Here is an 18,170-nt window from a genome sequence, read left to right as displayed (position 1 = left end):
AAGTTGTTGTCTTGAACTATACGATTTAAAGTACGTGCATCTTCATTTTGTCGATGTATAATTAGTTATCATGAGAAGAGATTAAAGTATCATTGAGTGACAATTAGAGAAAAATAAAGAGAACAAGTGCGCGTCATTATAAGAATGTCAAAAAGGCCCCATGGGCCTTTTACTTTTTATTTCCTTTCTCTAATTTTTAGGTAAGAGTTCACTTTTAGAATGTTTTCGCACTTTGTTTTTACTTTTTACTATATGCCCATCCCTGTATCCAACAATAGTACTATATCATGTGTACGAATTATATACAAAAATATTTACAGAAGTAAAAAATTCCGTTAAAAAAATTATGCATAATTTACAACATATAACAGAGTCACAGAGCTGTATTGCTACATGAGTACGAACAAAAATTGCTCCAAACGATTAGTTCTTTAAATTTATTCATTTCAATAACACTTACAAAATACTTCCGAATAGGGGTGCACAAAAAATTCGAGATTCGTGATTCGATTCGAGTTCGATTCGAAAAAGTTCGAAAAAAATTCGATTCGAAAAAAATTCGGTTCGAAATTAATTCAAACCAGTTCGATTCGAAATTAATTCAATTTCGAATTCGAACCAGGCCCAATTCGATTCGTATGGTTCGCGAACCAGGCCCAGTTCGAATTGAAATTCGAGATCGACCTTTGCATTACGTGGGAACCACTTGCCAGTGTCTACTTTAATAGAAAGTAATCTCCACTGACACAAGTCCAAATGTTACGATACAGTACTTACGCATGTCAAACCACTGACATTGGGACCCATGGTCTATGGACCTTTATTGCCAGTGTGCACCCGCCACATAATGTACGTGCCAGTATAGGAAGTAGAGAATCCTGCTTCCTGCTTCCTACCTCATTCTCATCCCATCTTCATCATCACATCCCTTAAAACGCCATGCCTAGTGTCGCTGTTAAGCTCTACAGTGTTTTCTTCAAGCTCTTCCTCCGCCGTCGCCTCCAATCACGTCTCAAGTCTCTCCTCCGACCAATCTACAACCACCAGCACCAGCTCCTTTGGCGTTTCCTCTCGCCCCGATAAATCAACTGCGCCAGCTAACCCCTCCTTTGCATCAGACGGCGTTGCAAAATCGGCTAAACCAGTTCGAATTGCTCTCAATTTCGAACTAATTTCGAATCAAATCGAACTAGTTCGAATTATACCGAATCAAATTCGAACTGGGCTTTTAGGTTCGAAATCTATTTCAATTTCGAATTGGAATCGGTTCGAAATAATTTCGAATTCGAATTCGAACTTGACCTAATTCGATTTGGTTCGGTTCGTTTGCAGCCCTACTTCCGAATGACACTTATAAGATAGGGAAATTTTAAATTTATTCATTTTATAGGGATATTAGCTATATTTTAAAAGTTTGTATGAGTACACCGAAAATTTTCCCTATAATTTCGAGTTACTTTGTAAAGATCCATATTTTTTTTTTTTGGCAATAATACCGTAGACAATTTTATTAATTTACAGAGTTATAAACCAGCTGTTACATAAAATTAGACAAAAAAATGTCTTACAAAGCACTCAACTGTAAACAATTATTACACTCAATGCAAACTAATACATATTAACAATTACCCTCACTTTTAAATATATGACAACATCCAATTTTTTTCAATAATACATGACACAACTCTCTTGTGCATTCAATAATATGTTTTGCTTCATTCTAAAAAAAAATCATCATTTTTTCAATTGTTTCAACGCTAGTTCAATATGACTTGTCAAACGTGCTTAAAAAATAAGAATATGTTTGATAAATTTTTAAATAAGAAATATTATTGTTAAAGGTTTAAAATTGCAGGATACAAGGAAAGTTTGAAATATGCTAAAACAAACCGCAACAATCATTTAGTTAGGAACTTCAAAAAGAGCAGTGTAAAAATAATGGCTTTCCAATTAGTTCATGCAAGTTACCAAACTAAAATAATGTTTTGAGACTATTAGATCCATTACCATGATATAAAAATAATATGAGTTTGCTATACTAAAAAAATTAAACAATATAAAGGACAAGTTCTCACATGATTGTTTAATTGTTTTAATTTAAACTGTATTTCACTGCATAATAAGGCACCATTAAAAAAGACCAGCTACCTGCAATCAATAAGCAAATTTCATGAGATTAGAAATAATTAACCCAAGGTGCTCAAAGAAAACACATCACCCAGTAGTTAAAGAATTTGTATCCTCTGCATTAACTCAAAATAGAATCTTTTGAGTTAATGCATCTCGACCATCTGATTTATTTTAAGATTCGTTCAGACTAAAATCCGCACTAATAATAAAGACCTCTATGTTATAGGCAGGAGCCGGATTGGCTCCGTTTAAAATCAGACGGTTGAGATTCATTAACTCTAAAGATTCCCTTTTGAGTTAATGCAGAGGATACGCATTCGTAGTTAAAGACGCCAAGTTACAGCCAAAGATGGACAGTTACTTTTAGAGCCTATTATTACAAATAACAACTCTCTGCTTTCTCCCCATCTCCAACTATCTTAAACAAATGAATTAATTTAAAATGCGAAATGCAGCAAACAAACTCATGTTTTAAGCTTACCACTAACTTCCATAACACCATGCTTCCAACCCATGATTGAAGAGAATGAAATTGTCCAGAAATGAAAATCCCCCAAAAGCACAGCAATTTGTGTGCTTGTTGTTAGATTAAACGACTACAAAATGTTTTTTTTTTTCTTTTAAAAGAAGTGGGCATTCCCACAGATTTTTTTGGCCTACCCCAACTCGATTGGGACTAAAGGCTTGGATGTTGTTGTAAGTGGGGATTCCCACCGATTTTCCATTAAAAGATAACCATTACAATGTCAACTGGTACCACCACTCTGATACCATACAAAAGAATGACTACAAATTGTACAGAATCCTCTCAAATGCATCTTTTTTATGGAAGTACATACATACCTCTGCTACAAAACCTTCAGAAAGGTTAGGTTCATTTCCAGAAGCACCATTTCGTAGCGGCACATTTTGAGTAACTTTCCGTGAAACCTTTAATGGGACTGCTTTGCTGTTACCTTCCTCTCCTTCAGTCTTATGTTTCTGCCACAACATAGATATATGTATTAATGCAAAAGAACTTGAACTATTTTTACACATGTGATCATTTAAATGACACAAATACTGCAATCTTACTTCATTGTGCCAGGAACACTCAAGAATTCATTAACAATTCCAAGGATGAAAAAAAAGATCAATTATCACAATTGCAAGCAAAAGAAGCAAACCTTTGAGACAGTTGAACTCAAGTTCTAAATATTGCCGTTTTTAGCACAAAATATGCTGAATTATCAAAGGAAATCCGTGTTGAAAAAATATGAGAGTGGCCCTAATGTAAACACATTGGCTACTCATACTTTCGAATAACACATCAAGACCACTAGGCATAATGAAATAACTGACCCGGCAAAAGTTAGACGTAACCTGTTTTATTTTCTCACAATTGCTTAAATTGTTAAAGTTGAAAAAACAGCAGGGTGCATAAATTTATTTGAGATAATTCCACCCCAACCACTGAACTTTCAGCTGGTGACAAACAGTGCCCTAAAATTCTGGTTTTGACCAAAATCCCCACAAATTTCAGAAACAGTGTGACAAATCATAAACTATTTGATGGAAACCATTAATTAAGTTTGGACCAAAACCATCAACTATTTCACAAAAAAATGCCTAAAAATACCCCTTAAATCGTCTTAGAATTTTTTTTTTCTCAAATCTGGAGACAGTTAAATAATACTTCACAAACGAACAAAAATTACATCCTTATTTCCTCCATAAAAATATTCCATGTAGTAAATTATCCCTAAACTTCTGAAAAGAAAAAAAAAAGAAAAAAATTATAATTGCAAAAGAGATCCTTTTGATTAAATATTTGTAATTCTTATTTGAAATAAGGCATAAAATAAAGAACATGAGGGTGAAAGCACAACTTTAACAAAAATAACAAAAGTCAGAGGATATTTCAGTCATATTTTAAATTAAATAGTAAACAGTAAAATTTGATAAAGGGCTGACTATCACAAAAGGGGAAGTTCGGGGGTATTTGTCACAAATGAAAAGTTGAGGGAAGTGTGTTTGCATGCCCTCTTTTCAAATTTCACAAACACTAAGACTGGAAGTGCTTCCTGTCATTTATTGGAAAAGAAAAAAAAAAACATTCCGCTAACAAAAACATTAACAGAACCCGTCATACTTATGTGGAAATATTAAGTGTTAAACGTACCTTGAGGTAGCAGGTTCAAATTTGTCAACAAAAAAGTAGGGGATTTTACTTTTACAGATAATCAGGGCTCTGTAGAACTTCTCTAATTAATTTTTGACATTTTCAAAAGAAAATCCCAACACCAGTCGAGAATGATAGCATCATTGAATTTATGTAACAGAAGAATACTAAAAAACTACTGGTTGTTTTGGTGGTTCCCAAGGTTTAAATATCAGACAGAGCTACACAGCAAGTTTAAACATTTTTATAGAGGATACTAGATAGCAGGCTTTCTAGCAGCCCATCTTTGTTTGATAGCTGACATGCTTTTAACCAGTTTTCTACATTACCCAGGTCACTGGCAATCAGACAATGTATCACAAACATAGAATAATTTCACAAACGAGTTCAACAATATACTAAACCAGATTACAAACTACTAAACTAGCATATTGTACAGGGATACACAATATGATGGAAAAAATCCAAATTCAGCGGCCTGCACAAGTCCCAATATAGAATTATAGGTAGACTACGAAAAGCTTAGCGAATTAACATCAATGATGTAATATTTCTGGATTTTATTTTTCTTCCAAAGAAAGAGTAATAAAAAGAAATTGTAGGATACTAACCTTTCTTCGGCGTTCTTGAATATGCTTTTGTGCAAGAGATTGCTCCATTTTTGAAAGGTAGAAATCCCGCTCTCTTTTTGCAGCTGATATCTCCATGTTGAACTTCTGTTGTCTTAGTCTGTTCTTACTGGCTGCATTTCGTAATATACAATTGTATAGACAAAAATAATTTTAGAAATAATCAGCTGAGCAATGAAACAAAGAGTGTACCAAACTGAGAGTATACCAGTCATCCTGGTCCTACAATTGAGCCTATTTTTAATCCTACTAAATCTCAGTTGAGCATCTGAAACTCCCTTACATAATACAAGCGTAAATACAGTCTTGATTGACATTGAGCTTTGATTCGGGAATTTACAGTCTCAAACCAAAATCAGAGTAAAACAAGTATTAACTTTGTTCAAAAAAATTGTAGGCCCAAGTGATATTAATATACAGCAAGTCTACACAGAAGATGGCAAGAGCCAAAACACTGCAACCCCTGATTTAAGGTTACAATTAGGATGGAGGAAGAAATACGTACCAATTTCGCTGACTAAGTCATCCCATTTGAATTTGCTGAGGTACTTTATGTTCCATATGTCATAGTAGAAAGGAGACCTCTTTTTTCCACCTAACAAAGGTTAAAGTAGCATCTGTGTTAGATTATAAGATCAGATCTATTAAATTCAATTAGGTTCACAAGACTAATTATAGTAGCTTTTGTTAAATTTGCCAAGAATTGCAGAAATGCATCCTAGTTTTTCATAGCATGCCGAGCAGAAAAAACTAACATTAATAAAACAAGTACATTTTACACAAACGAATGATATATATTCAAGTCAATACCTATCTGTTCATTGTTGAGCATTTTAGCAACCCTCTTTGCAACACTTCTCTTCGCGAATTCAACCCAGCTACATATAATTACAAAACAAAACAAAACAAAGAACGTCAGAAATTACAGAAGGTATTATAATGTATGCAAAAAGCAATTTGTGCAACAGTTTGAGTTGTTAAAATACCCTTCAGTGAACCGTTTTCCTCGGAAGCCAGTAGCTTGCTTACGATTTGTATCAATCGATTGACCTGTAAAAATAAACCAAAAATGCAATTGAAACAACTTCCCAAATAAAGATTTCAATTGCAAAGCACAGCCCTGTCAATTTTACAATCAAAAACTGAAAAATTAAGTAACATAACTGTGGAAGACCGAATTCTTGAACTTCTCAGACAATTTAACAAAGATGTTTTTCCATGCATTGCACAAAAGTAAAATTCTGAATATGAAACTTGAAGAGTTAAAAAAAATACAGAGAAATGAATCCTCACTGCTAGAACAGCTCAATTGCCACCAGACATTACCACATATACAGCTAACAATACATAACTTTGTCCTTCATTTCCTAGTAATGTGCTCACTTTTCATCTGTATACTCAATTTTATCATTTATTTTTCTCGCAAGTTTCTATTTTTTTAAAACTAATACGAAAATACCAATCACACTAATTTTGATGCATAAGAAAAAATCATATGAAGATCAAATGCAGTAATAGGAACCAATTTATTACCTTCAGGAGCAAGATATAACCTCTGTATCTCTCCAAACGAAGAAAGGAGCTGGCGAATATGAGAGGGATTCATATGGGGTGGAACCCGGCTCAAATAACAGACCCCACGCATGTCAGAATTATCACCTAAATCACTTTGCAACCTCTTCCTCTTGTTTTTTACTTTCTGAACTTGTGTTTCTTCCTTCTTTCCCATGATTTGTTCTTCCAAATGAGAATCATGGGTATCCTGTTCCATTGTTTCCGCTTATGCACCAGAAAAAAAAATGGAATTGAATTTTAGGTCCTCCCCTATCCGATGATTGAGCGATTTTCCAAAACAGACTGGCAGCGGTTTGGGCGGAAGAGCCCTTGAATCGAAAGAGATTCAACGTCCGATTCTTCCTTCGACTTTGTTTGTTCCTTACCGATTCACCGATTCACCGATTCAAAGGAAAAAGAAACGGAGGAAGAAGACGGGTTCAGGGTAGGGTTTAAGGCTGCTCGCTGGCTGGGAAAGGCCCGATGAACAATAAGCCCAAAAACAATCTCGGTCGTATATTCAGAGTCTTCTTATTTTTGGACTTTTGGCGGTTGGAATCCATTTATAAGAAAAAAAAAATTATGTAGAAATTAATAAAAGAGTATATTATGATTATGATTGATAGAAAGATATGTAGGACTTCTATTGATTTTAAAAATTAAAAAGTTTGGAATGATATAAAATTTACCGATTAGGAAGGCAGAAACAAAAAGTTTGGAGTTTAGATCGGTAATTCTCTTACCGATCAAAACTTTGGAGCCATTTTTAATTTGATTGAATGAAACCATGTTTCATATTAATACAGTACATCATTTGATTAAAATATTCATATTGTTTGTATCGGTTTGAATTCAAAAAAAAAAATTATGTGAGCTGAAATCGGTGAATTTCATAATATTCCAATTTTTTATTTTTAAGATCAGTAAAAAAAAAAAAAATTATTTCAATACACGACTTAAATTTTATAATGTTCTATATTTAACGGCTTTTGTTGAAACATCAATAACATTCAAAGTACTTAAAATCTAATACTCAGTATATCACAAGGCCAACAACATGTCTATGAAGCTAGAATTTTTTTTTTAAAAAAAAAAACTAAGCTTTGATTTGAAAAAATATATATTGGCATACCAACCCTTGTCTTTTCTTTCTTTCATTTACTTGGACTATGAATTACATATTAAAAACTCAAACTTGAAACGAAAGGATTAGTCACTAGTCAGGTTAGTTGTACCGAATATACGTCTCTAAAGGAGATAAAAAAAAATGCACTATGATACGTCCTATTCTCCCCGAGATTAGGTCGTAATTGGGGTTTAGCGAGTCCTAAGCGGGAACGCTTTGTCCTCATGTATTAAGCAGGTAGTTACCGCGTGTCTTCCTTGGAACGAATCTGGATTTTGTGGGTACGTTTACTCTATCATTTTCGTACATGTCTCTTCCGTTTTTTCGGTCCCGGATCTCAGAGAGCCTTGGGGGTATTTATAGGACCCTTTGTCGGTTTCCCGGTTTAGGTTCTTATAGTTCAATTATGGGGCCGGGCTTCCTTTTAGTCGGTTCCCGGGTTAGGCTTTTGGTGGATCTGATTTGCGGACTGGGTGCCGGGATTTGATAGAGGCCTTAGCAGGCCTTACTTAAGTGGGCTTTTCAGAAAGGCTTTTATGATGCTTCTATACATGACCTTATCACACTATATATTTTTTTTGTCATTTTATCTACTTTTAATAGATAAAAATATTTTACAGAATTTTGACAAGAAAACTTACATAAACTACCACAAGCCGTGTTTAATATTGCACAAGTAAATTACTTTTATAATGACTATCGAACGTTGAAATTTTATACTTAATCTTATCAGTATTCATATTTTTTTTTCTATTTTTATATGTTTTTTATCCATACTAAAATGACCTAATTAGTATAATGTTATTTCTAGGTTAAAAATATATGGATTATTGGAGCACATTTTTTAATTTGTCGATGGATCTCCAATTCTCCATCCTTTTTTTTATTTTTTATATTTTAGATGGCCCCACCTTGTTTTATTTCCCTGAATATAAAACTAGCAAAAATATTTTTCTTAAGCACGTCCTCAGTACGCATTACTATCACGATGTGCATAGACATTATTACATCATGCTTCACCAATATGATCTCCCAAAGGGACTAAGAGATTCTGGTGTAATACAGCGTTACGTATCAGTCAAAATGTATCACGTGATATTGCTTATTGGTACTGAAAAAGATGAACAATAGAATCGGAGACATAATGAAATGAATAATGAAATGAATTGATGATATCTGAATCCTGTCATTTAACAATACATAAATTACAAATATGCAGCAATTGTACAGAGTAGTGCAACAATGTTGAAAAATTTAATTAAAATAATAAGGAGAAGAAAATAAAACTACCAATTCCCACCCTGAAGAATGATGGGTACAACAAAAGAATTAAACAATGAATTATGTCCCATCCATCTATGACCTCTCTATTTCTGAAAAGAATAGCAATTGAGAATTTCATTTGAAGTATTCCATGGTCAAAAGGATTTGTTCTGCTTGTTTTCTCTTTTAAGCTGTACTTTCAACTTTTTACCGCCTAACTGATAGCCGTTCATCATATTAATTGCAGCCTGCGCAGCTGCTGGTGAGTCATAACTCACAAAACCTGCACAATAGCATTCATCATATTAATAAACAACACATTCGAGCATTGATAAGTGGTTCCCAAAATAGAATTGTCCAAGATTACCAAAATCCCAACCAAAAAAAAGACTTGCTTAGCTTCTATTGTTTACATAAATTAAATAAACAAAGCACTTGACAGTTTATACTGCAGATCAAGGGCGGATCAAAGGCTTAGCCAAGGTTGGCTAAGCCACCCCACCCCTATGATTTTAAAATTTAATTATACGTAGGAATTTAATTGAAATTTTTTTTTTTAACTTTTTATAGAGTCTAGCCATCCTCAATAAATGACATATGTTTAGTTGTAGTCTAGTGGTTAAAGCGCTATTTTATGGTTGAGAGGTCTTGAGTTCAAATCTCACTTACTACAATTGTACATTTCAATTTTCAGTCACCCCTATCAAAATTTTCTAGCTCCGCCCCTGCTGCAGATCTAATTGCATATTTTAAATCAATAAGACATTTTTATCACAAGAATAAATAATATAATGTACATTACACAACACGTTCTATTTGATCTAGAAGGGTATACTGAAAAAAGAAAAGAATATATTGGGACATTTGAAGAAAGCATATGGCTACAAGTGCTGCAAAAAAATCTTTCTATAAGAAATATTTGCTCAGTTGCCATCTCAATTAATTTGCCAAAAGTATTAAGGAGGGTGTTAATACAGCTTCAGGCATGACAAGAGCCAAGAGGGTCTCAATTGTTACCAGTGACTGTCAGATTGTGACATGTAATACCTTTAGGTTAAAAACATTTAAAAAGAAAGATTGGCATAAGAGAAAATTACCAAAGCATTTGCTAACACCAGTAGCCTTGTCTACAAAGACTTTGGCACTTAGAACCCTGCCATAACCTTGGAAAGCAGTGGCCAGTTCTTGATCTCCGTATTCCTGAGGTATGTGATAAATAAAAAGATTGGCACCAGGAGGACCTGTAACATTTTAAAAAGACAGAATCAATTCATCATTCTTTATCTAGTTAGCCGTCATGTCATGGAGATTTACGTATCTGTAATATTATTAAATTGAACTAATGAAAAAATTGAAGGGCCTTCAGCAAACTGAACTTCATGTTTACCACACCGTCCTAGCTTTCTAGTCCTACCATATCTCAAAAATTTAACAGCTAATTCTTCTTAAGATAAAACCTGACCACTAAGATCACAGCAAAACAAACTGTGTCCGTTTTAGGTTACAAAGTTTTTAGTTGCTCAACTGCTCTGGAGCTCATGAGCCTGATATCACTGAAGCCTTCTTTCTTTTAGTTTACTGGTTCTACTTTAATCCCGGTAGAGTGGATGATCTTAACGTGTTCCAAAAGAGAAGGCCTATGATTCAGAAAGGGTAGCATTGGATATGTGGTTTCTGCTTTGGGTGAGAAATTTGGCATGCCAGGATCAGGGTCTGTTTGGGAAGGAGGGTAAAGTTGGTATGAGCTTCAGCTTACTGATTATCTCTGTTAGTACTGAGGCTATAGGAAACAGATCAGAGCACCCTTGAAGAGGTAATGCTGGGCATGATGAAAGACTTCCATGGATCTGTTGTGCCATCAGAAGGTGAAAATACATCCTTTGCTAGGTTTCAAATACAAGCTTCCTCCAATGACAGGTGTTAATTTTGTGCTCATTCTACCATGCGAATTTTGTGAATTTTGGTTACTTGTTGGTTGTAAAAACACCCTTTCTTGGTCAATGGAAAGAGGTAGCAATCTTGTCATCTTTTACCTCTAATTTTGAACTTTTCAAGACAGCACAAGTACATTAAGTCAAGAGAAACTAGGATGCTAGGATTCATTGTTGTATGAACTAGATATGAAGCTAGTTTAGATTAAACAGAAAGAATGTCTGTTTAAAATGAGAAATGCAGAATCTAATTGGAAACAAGGTAAAGCACAAGTTACAATTTTCCAAAAATCCTCCACTGAAAAGGAAATTACACAAGTTTGAGTGACTTACCTTCTATCTGAGTGCCAGAGTTACTCGTCCCAGGCGATGGCATCACAGAATTACTATTCACATTTAAAGGAGAGTTACCACCACTTATTTGCCCATGTGAATTATTCCCTAGAGGCGGCCGGTTATTACTCTGGAAGGACAAGGGATATTGGACTCCACTGACTGGAGAGTACGGCGAACCCAAATACCCTGCTGACTGCATGGCATTAAGGGTTTTGGGGCCAGTTGCCGCAGGGGACGCATCTGGATGGGCCCCACGAAGGGAATTTCCTTGGTTGACAGGAGGGAACATACTGTTGTATGTGGCCTGGTTTTGCACTGGTACTGGGTATTGCATTAGCCCGTAGTTCTGAGCCTGAGAAACAGAAGGAAAAATATAGAACTTTAGGGGGATATTGTTCGAATAATTAGAAGGAATAATGCAGAATAGAATAGATAAACCGCTGTAACACTAAATATGCTGAAAACCTTAATAGGTTAATTTTGGTGCATAAAATTAAATTTATCATTGGATTGTTTTGGACCAACAAAGATAATAACAATTCAGAGCTTAAATACATCCTCTGATTTTTTTTCTTTTTTTTTGTTTTGGTAGGAACTCTTGCACAAGAACTTTATTTGCAGCCATGAACTGAATTTTTGGGATTAAACCCAATTTGAGGGCCTTATACCACAAGCTTTGGGCCTAACATTTCGATTAAATAGAGGTAGGTGCAATAAAAACAAGCTTTCTACTATACTATGATCCACACACAGCCCAATTTCAAATGCAGCTTACAAAAACTGCAAAGTGGAGCCACAAATTAAGCTTTCATAAGCAGTAATGTAATTAAGCACAAAAAAATAAGAATAATGGAAAGAAAAAAGAAAAAAGATAACAAGGTACAAAGCTAGTTTAACCAGCAATAATTAACATTTGGGCTATTTAGGTTTTGTAAAGTACTCATTGGCAGATCCCCTCAGCAGTATAGCAAAAACCTGGTATACTTGATTTTCGAGGTAGCCCTTCCCTCAATAAGAGGATGTTAAAGAGAAAGACTAACCTGATAGCTGTATCCATTATAAGGTGGCATGTATCCAACAGGTACAGCCCCATAGACTGAAGGTTGTTGCATGACATTTCTTCCCATTTTTGAAGCCTGGGACTGGGCTTTCTGGGCCCTCCGTGCTTGTCTTTCCTTTTCTGTGTCGGCCCATTTAACAACCAAAGGCACATTCGAGCCCTACAGTGAGAACATAAATTGAAGGAAAAGATTACATAAAGGGTACTGAAGGATATTAAGAAAAGGCAAGTGTGAAGGTTGGCCAGGCTACAACACAATTGACTTGAACCCTAACACTATCAAGGCAATATTATAGAACCTCATAACAGTACAGGATGTGGAGGTTTGATCCCAATGCTCCAGTGCCATAACAGTTAATAGCAGACAATTTTATTTCAGTCAGCTTCTTCTGTTATCTTGGCTTGCTTTGTGTAGCTTATGGGAATCTAAATGAAAAGGGTTCATACAAGACTCACAAGTCAAAAAAGATGCAAGATTGTACATTTTTTTTAAAAACCTAAATCTGGTATTGCGTAACACTAGCTAACCCAGGTATAGTGTGATCGAGCTTTTGGGTCAGTTTATATATTTCCTGACAGCTAATTATTTATGCAACGACTATGCTATTCTTTAGCAAACCAAATAGAGAAGAACAGAAATGATACTATAGGATTTCACAAGAACTGCAAGGAAACAGACCTCCATCCTGTGTTTCCCATTTAAAGCTTCAAGTGCCGCTAAAGCTTGGTCTTTGGTCTCATATTTTAGAAATGCACAACCTGCTTGGTCATAGACAAAAGTTATATTATAAATCATATAAAAACTTTCAAAAAAAAACATAGGTAATCAATACACGAAATCATATTTGCCCCTTCCATGGCACATGTTGGATACAGATACCATTATCAGGTACATGCAGGCCGTACAAACCAATTTTGCACTGGATCTCATCTCATTTTTTTTTCTCTTTTTTGTTTTGCCACTAAACATAGTTTCCACCAACATATTTGGTACTGTACCAATATAGGGAAGCACACTCAGGGGCAGAACTAGAAAATTTAGGTACAGGGTGACTAGGAAATAACATGCAATAATATATAATGTGGGAGGTGGGATTTGAACCCAAGATCTCCCACAACTCAATGAGCAACTTTAACCACTAGGCTACAAGTAAACATTTGTTATTTTATGAGGGGGGCTAATCTATATAAAAATTTAAGAAAACAGAAAATTAAATTAAATTTTAATATACATAATTAAAAAAAAATAGAATCATGGGGGTGGCTTAGCACACTGTTCTTTCATTCTTCTTCCATATTACAGAAAAGAAGAGAGAACTACAATAAAGACATTGTACCTTTGCTGGTTTGTTGTGAGCCTCTTAGTATTTGTAAATCCTTAATATTACCATACTTCGAGAACAATGCCGAGAGTTCCTCATCTGTTACAGTCTTTGGAAGCATGCCAATGAATAGCTTGTGCTCTACAAGATTCAGCAATAAATTTGAAAGCATGAAAAAAAGATAATAATGCTTCAAGATCTTGAATAGATTTAGCCATATGCTTGGCTTCCAATGCATATAAAAAAAACAAAACCAATATGTACTACTAATAATAAAACACTAATGTCAGGTCTGAAACCTCAACAGGGACACAAGTCAAGCCAAAAAGTACCTAAAGACCAAAACAAATACAAAATATATAAGATTAACTGTTCCTGTAATGGTACGAAGGTATGGAACTAAATTCAATCCGAAGTTATTTTCTTGATTTGAATCATCAAATTTGTCATGCTTTTATGAAGGAGAACAGAAACTTTTAAAAAATAGAAGGACAAACCTAATCTTTCCAGCTCCCCATCGGCATATTTAACTTGTAATGGACTGGAAGCCTACATTAAGCAAAAATAAAACATAAGAAGAAATGATTTTGCAATTATAACATCTAACACCATCAAACAAAGAAGCCAACACACAAGCCTTGTATGATATCTTACTGTGTGGTATCAAATCTATCAGCTACGTTAATATTTCTTTCGGCATGTAGGGACTGCAAGGGGTTAGTGTTGGATTTGACCAACCAAATTTAGTCCAGCACCAAACTTGATCACAATGTCTAAATACCTCCCAGTCACTCCTAATGTTGGTTGCATCTTGTGCACATGTGTGCATAAGAAGTATAGTCACAGTCAATTTTTGCAACATTAAACCTTACCATGTAAATTAAATAGGAGTAAGAGGAATTTGCTATTGCAACTTTCACTTGTTGTTATCAAGTATTAGTCTCTCATTGTTATCAGGTGCTTTGGAGTATACAGGTTTCGGTCAAGGAATCTCACTTTTCAGATATCTGTCAGTTTCTTAGCACTAGAATAGTAAAACAAAGTGCACAGAGCCAAAACCGTTTATCCCATTCATGAAATCAAATTTCCATTAAAATTGGAATTTTACCAACTTTAGTAAAGCTGTTTTACTGGCTTCACAAACAAAAATCACAAATAATCAAAGTTTCCTAATTAATCAGTTAAATTAGCATTTCTATGAAAACAATATTGGACAGAGAATTAATTATGCACATGCGGGTAAACTACTATCCAATAGAAGTAGAAATAACTACATAGAACAGTCCTTGGACTCTTCTAACATTTCGGCTAAGCACCTATACCATTGACTCAACCTAGAATTATGTGTCCTATAAAGCTCTCCCTATCTGATGAGACCTCAGGAACTGTCAAGATAAGTTTACAACTAAAATTACGTAAATCTTCTCAGGAACTTCATATGCATTTAGAAAGACAAAAACCAGAAATCAGATCTAAGAAACAAGTTGATACTATTTCGAGTAAGTTGTTTGTGTTACAGAAGGGAACATAAATCAAAATGTACAAAAAGTGTTCCGGAAAAGAAAATTCCAGAGATGCTTTGTCACCTAAATTTAGTATGATTTTGTTTCAATTCATTCCAATTCACCAATTCTTCCTAGGATTGCCATGAAAAGAAACGAGCGTCAGCCAATTGAAATCAGAAGCTAAGCTAAAGATCCCACCAAGGTACATTCCAAATTAGGAACAAACTCATAATCAAATTTAGTTCAAATTTTAATTTAAGTCAAACAGATCGCTACTCGCATTCAAAAAAAAAACCTCAGATCCAAACAGTAGTCAAACAAGAAGCACTTACCCCAGGTAGAGTACGCTTGTTGTGGTAAGCCACGACCGCCTTGTCAGCCTCCTCTCTGGACGGACAGATCAAGAAGCAGCAACCTAGGACAAACAGAGATCTCCCCACAATTAAATCAAAAGAACAAAGAGAGATCTCTTCAAACCCAACTGAATTGGCTAAGGTGCAAACCTCTAGAGGCCTTAGTTGCCTTGTCACGTATTATGTTGACCTCATCTACAATCGATACCTCCTTGAACAGCGCTATTAGCTGCTCCTCCGTCATGTGCTTCGGCACCTGACCCACGAAGAGTTTAACCGACTCCTCTTCTCTTCCTCCAGTGAGTCTTGTATCTTCTCGCAGATCTCCTCCCCCTTCCGCCATTGTTGTCTCCTCACTCTCCTTCTGCCTCTTTCGTTCTCTCTCCCTGTCTGAGAAGTGGGGTGATGTATGCTCTGGATTTTCAGATTTGTTAGCTTATTTCTTCTTCGATCTGCCTTGGCTTCTCTCTTTTTCCCTCTGTTTCTCTCTCTAAGCTGGTCGTCTCCCTGGTAGTGCTTGGGTTTACTTGATAGATTAATGACGATGCAGCTGCTTCCATTTTTTTCAATTTTATTTTTTCAGCTAGACCCTCCTAAAAAGGAAGTATTTTGTTTCCTTTTATTTACTGTCCCCGCCAGTCCACCCCAGCTCGAGTCCAATTGTCCTGCAGTACCGCACCGTTTGAGTTAATATTTTGATCGTCCGATTGGAATTTAGGTCAATCCAACCGCTCCTGGTAATGCACGGGGATTTATAATATTCGTGCGGATTCAAAATTGGACGGTTCAGATCTAAAGTCAGAATTTGAGTTAACTCAGTGGATGCGAATTCGGGCTCTCTTAAATCTTAATTATCGGCCTCGGACATGCGGGGAATTTGTCAAATTTAACCTCGTACAATGTGTAATTTACTTAAAGAACAATTTACATCTGACAGCTCCTTTTGGACCCTTTATGATGTTCAGGCTGTCGAATTTGTTTTTGTTCATAGTAATGGAGCCCTTTAAATTTGAGAAAATTACCTTTCCTATTGTTCGTTCTTTCGTTGAATTTAGTGAGGGGTTTAAGTCTTCATTTGTAATATGTATTTTTACTAAGGGAAGGACCTGAAAACCTTGTGCCGATGTGAGATACAGTACAATTAAGATTTAAGAGGGGCTGTTGTTGCCTTGTTGGCCGAATAAAAAGGAGAATTGCCCATGTGTACACTTGGCCTACAATAATTCAGAAGAGGTCCAATGCCCATTGGACCTACTTTTGTTCGATTGGTTTAAGCACCGTTCGATCTGCACCAAAAGCGTGCGGTCGGATTAGAAATCGTGCGTGTCTGCTTTATTTTCGGTGAGCGTCAATCTTAGTGATAATCGGACGGTTTTAGATTGGAGCCAAAAATAGGTCCGATACCCACCGGTCTATTCCGATCTCGGTCTACAGAATGAAAAACAAAAGTTGGGGGTAACTCCATTTATTTGACAGCTGTCATGTGCGTGAACTTCTTCTCCGTTTGTTCTTCCACCTGTATATTTTTTGGAAATAAATCTGTTGTTGTTCTTCGTTGAAATTTATGTATGAAAGAAAAAAATCGCCGAGATTCGCGCAAAAAATTAAAATGGTTGGTATCGATATAATTCCAAAGGAATAACTGCTGATTTATTTCCATTTTTTTTTTTGCTTGTTCATTTTTAGTGAAAATATATGTTGTACTAAATGAGATCATTTGTTCCTCTTTTAGAAATTAAATATATATAGGTGAGGTTATGGTATTGTACAATACACAGATCGGTCGTACTATAAATTTATATTTCTATTTTAAATGTTCTAATTATTGATCGGAATTGTTCGGTATGATCTTCGTATAAAAATATACTTACAGACCAAATTATTTTTTTTTCACTTTTTTACTGCTTTTTAGTTAGATAGAAAATATGGTCCAAAAAAATTAGATCAAGTGACTTTCTACTCATAAAATAAATTCTAAACAAAATGAAAATTTGGTCTCTATATACATTTTTTATGAAAATCATGTTAAACGGTTAAGATTGATTGTTTAAATTTTAAAATTAAAAATATAAATCATGGTACGGTCTTCACCTTGGATATAAGTATTTTCACGTTTTATTTTCAAAACAAATAGTTTTTCACGAGAGTCATTCATAAGCTAATATTAATTTTATCAACAAAAATGCAAATTAATATTTTTAAGGGAGTAATTTTCAATGTAGGCCATATGTTTTTGAAATCCGGCCGAATTTTGAAATTTTTAACTTAAACAGAAATATATTATAAGAGAATAAAAAAAAAATCGATCTCTCTCTTCTATTAAACGTGTAGATTTGTATAAATATTTTACTAGTATTATATTATTAAAATTGAAAATCCAATAAACTTAATTTGGTGATTAGTAATTTTAGACGCTACGGATATAAAAAGATAACTTATGAAATTATTATTATAGGTCTATCAAACGTTTAAAAAAAATCTTGTAGACATCATATAAATTTGATATTAAAAAAAATCATGCAGTGTGTAATTTTTTTGTAGTTTTAAATATGTAAGAATTATGACTTCAGCTTGGGTCCGATGGCCATTGGACTCAAAGTGGTTCCAATGGGTTTGCTCACCATCGGATCTGTTTTAAGATTCATGCGCACGAATTTTAAAGCATACGCAAAAGTGCGGGCGCGAATCCTAAAGCAGGTCCGATGGTGAGCGAACCCATTGGAACCACTTTGGGTCCAATGGCCATCGGATGTTCTCAAGAATTATATGTTTCCAAAGTAAATTCTATATGTACGAAGAT

At 34.9% G+C, this 18,170-nt stretch overlaps 3 protein-coding genes across 3 annotated transcripts in view; 1 reads left to right on the top strand and 2 right to left on the bottom strand.

Moving 5' to 3' along the window:
- The window catches only part of ABCC13 (multidrug resistance-associated protein 11), a 64,990-nt gene that overhangs the window by 36,776 nt on the left and 10,044 nt on the right, over positions 1–18,170 (top strand). The gene's annotated exons all lie outside the window — the stretch shown is intronic.
- On the bottom strand, positions 1,968–6,907 carry LOC144565721 (RNA-binding (RRM/RBD/RNP motifs) family protein). The gene is made up of 7 exons (XM_078315541.1): positions 6,454–6,907; positions 5,907–5,970; positions 5,731–5,798; positions 5,426–5,515; positions 4,903–5,033; positions 2,974–3,111; positions 1,968–2,148 (listed from the first exon to the last, which is right to left on the bottom strand). Exons 1-7 carry the CDS (start codon positions 6,689–6,691, stop codon positions 2,131–2,133), a joined length of 747 nt encoding a protein of 248 aa, XP_078171667.1. The 5' UTR covers positions 6,692–6,907; the 3' UTR covers positions 1,968–2,130.
- On the bottom strand, positions 8,746–15,937 carry RBP-DR1 (RNA-binding protein-defense related 1). Its single transcript, XM_078314674.1, has 9 exons — positions 15,521–15,937; positions 15,350–15,432; positions 14,010–14,061; positions 13,528–13,653; positions 12,870–12,949; positions 12,171–12,350; positions 11,128–11,482; positions 9,961–10,104; positions 8,746–9,146 (listed from the first exon to the last, which is right to left on the bottom strand). Exons 1-9 carry the CDS (start codon positions 15,711–15,713, stop codon positions 9,019–9,021), a joined length of 1,341 nt encoding a protein of 446 aa, XP_078170800.1. The 5' UTR covers positions 15,714–15,937; the 3' UTR covers positions 8,746–9,018.

This window comes from Carex rostrata, chromosome 14 (genome assembly GCF_964058835.1).
Source record: "Carex rostrata chromosome 14, lpCarRost1.2, whole genome shotgun sequence".
Taxonomy (NCBI): Eukaryota; Viridiplantae; Streptophyta; class Magnoliopsida; order Poales; family Cyperaceae; genus Carex; species Carex rostrata.
This window is presented reverse-complemented; position numbering and strand designations above follow the sequence as displayed.

Excerpts from the sequence above, each read along its gene's own strand:
- RBP-DR1 (XM_078314674.1), bottom strand. The coding sequence starts at position 15,713 with ATGGCGGAAGGGGGAGGAGATCTGCGAGAAGATACAAGACTCACTGGA. Across the intron at positions 13,654-14,009 it reads TGGGGAGCTGGAAAGATTAG|AGCACAAGCTATTCATTGGC; the intron begins GTTTGTCCTTCT and ends TGAATCTTGTAG. Across the intron at positions 11,483-12,170 it reads ATAATGGATACAGCTATCAG|GCTCAGAACTACGGGCTAAT; the intron begins GTTAGTCTTTCT and ends TCTGTTTCTCAG.
- LOC144565721 (XM_078315541.1), bottom strand. The coding sequence starts at position 6,691 with ATGGAACAGGATACCCATGATTCTCATTTGGAAGAACAAATCATGGGA. Across the intron at positions 5,971-6,453 it reads GTTATATCTTGCTCCTGAAG|GTCAATCGATTGATACAAAT; the intron begins GTAATAAATTGG and ends TTATTTTTACAG. Across the intron at positions 5,799-5,906 it reads GGAAAACGGTTCACTGAAGG|CTGGGTTGAATTCGCGAAGA; the intron begins GTATTTTAACAA and ends AATTATATGTAG.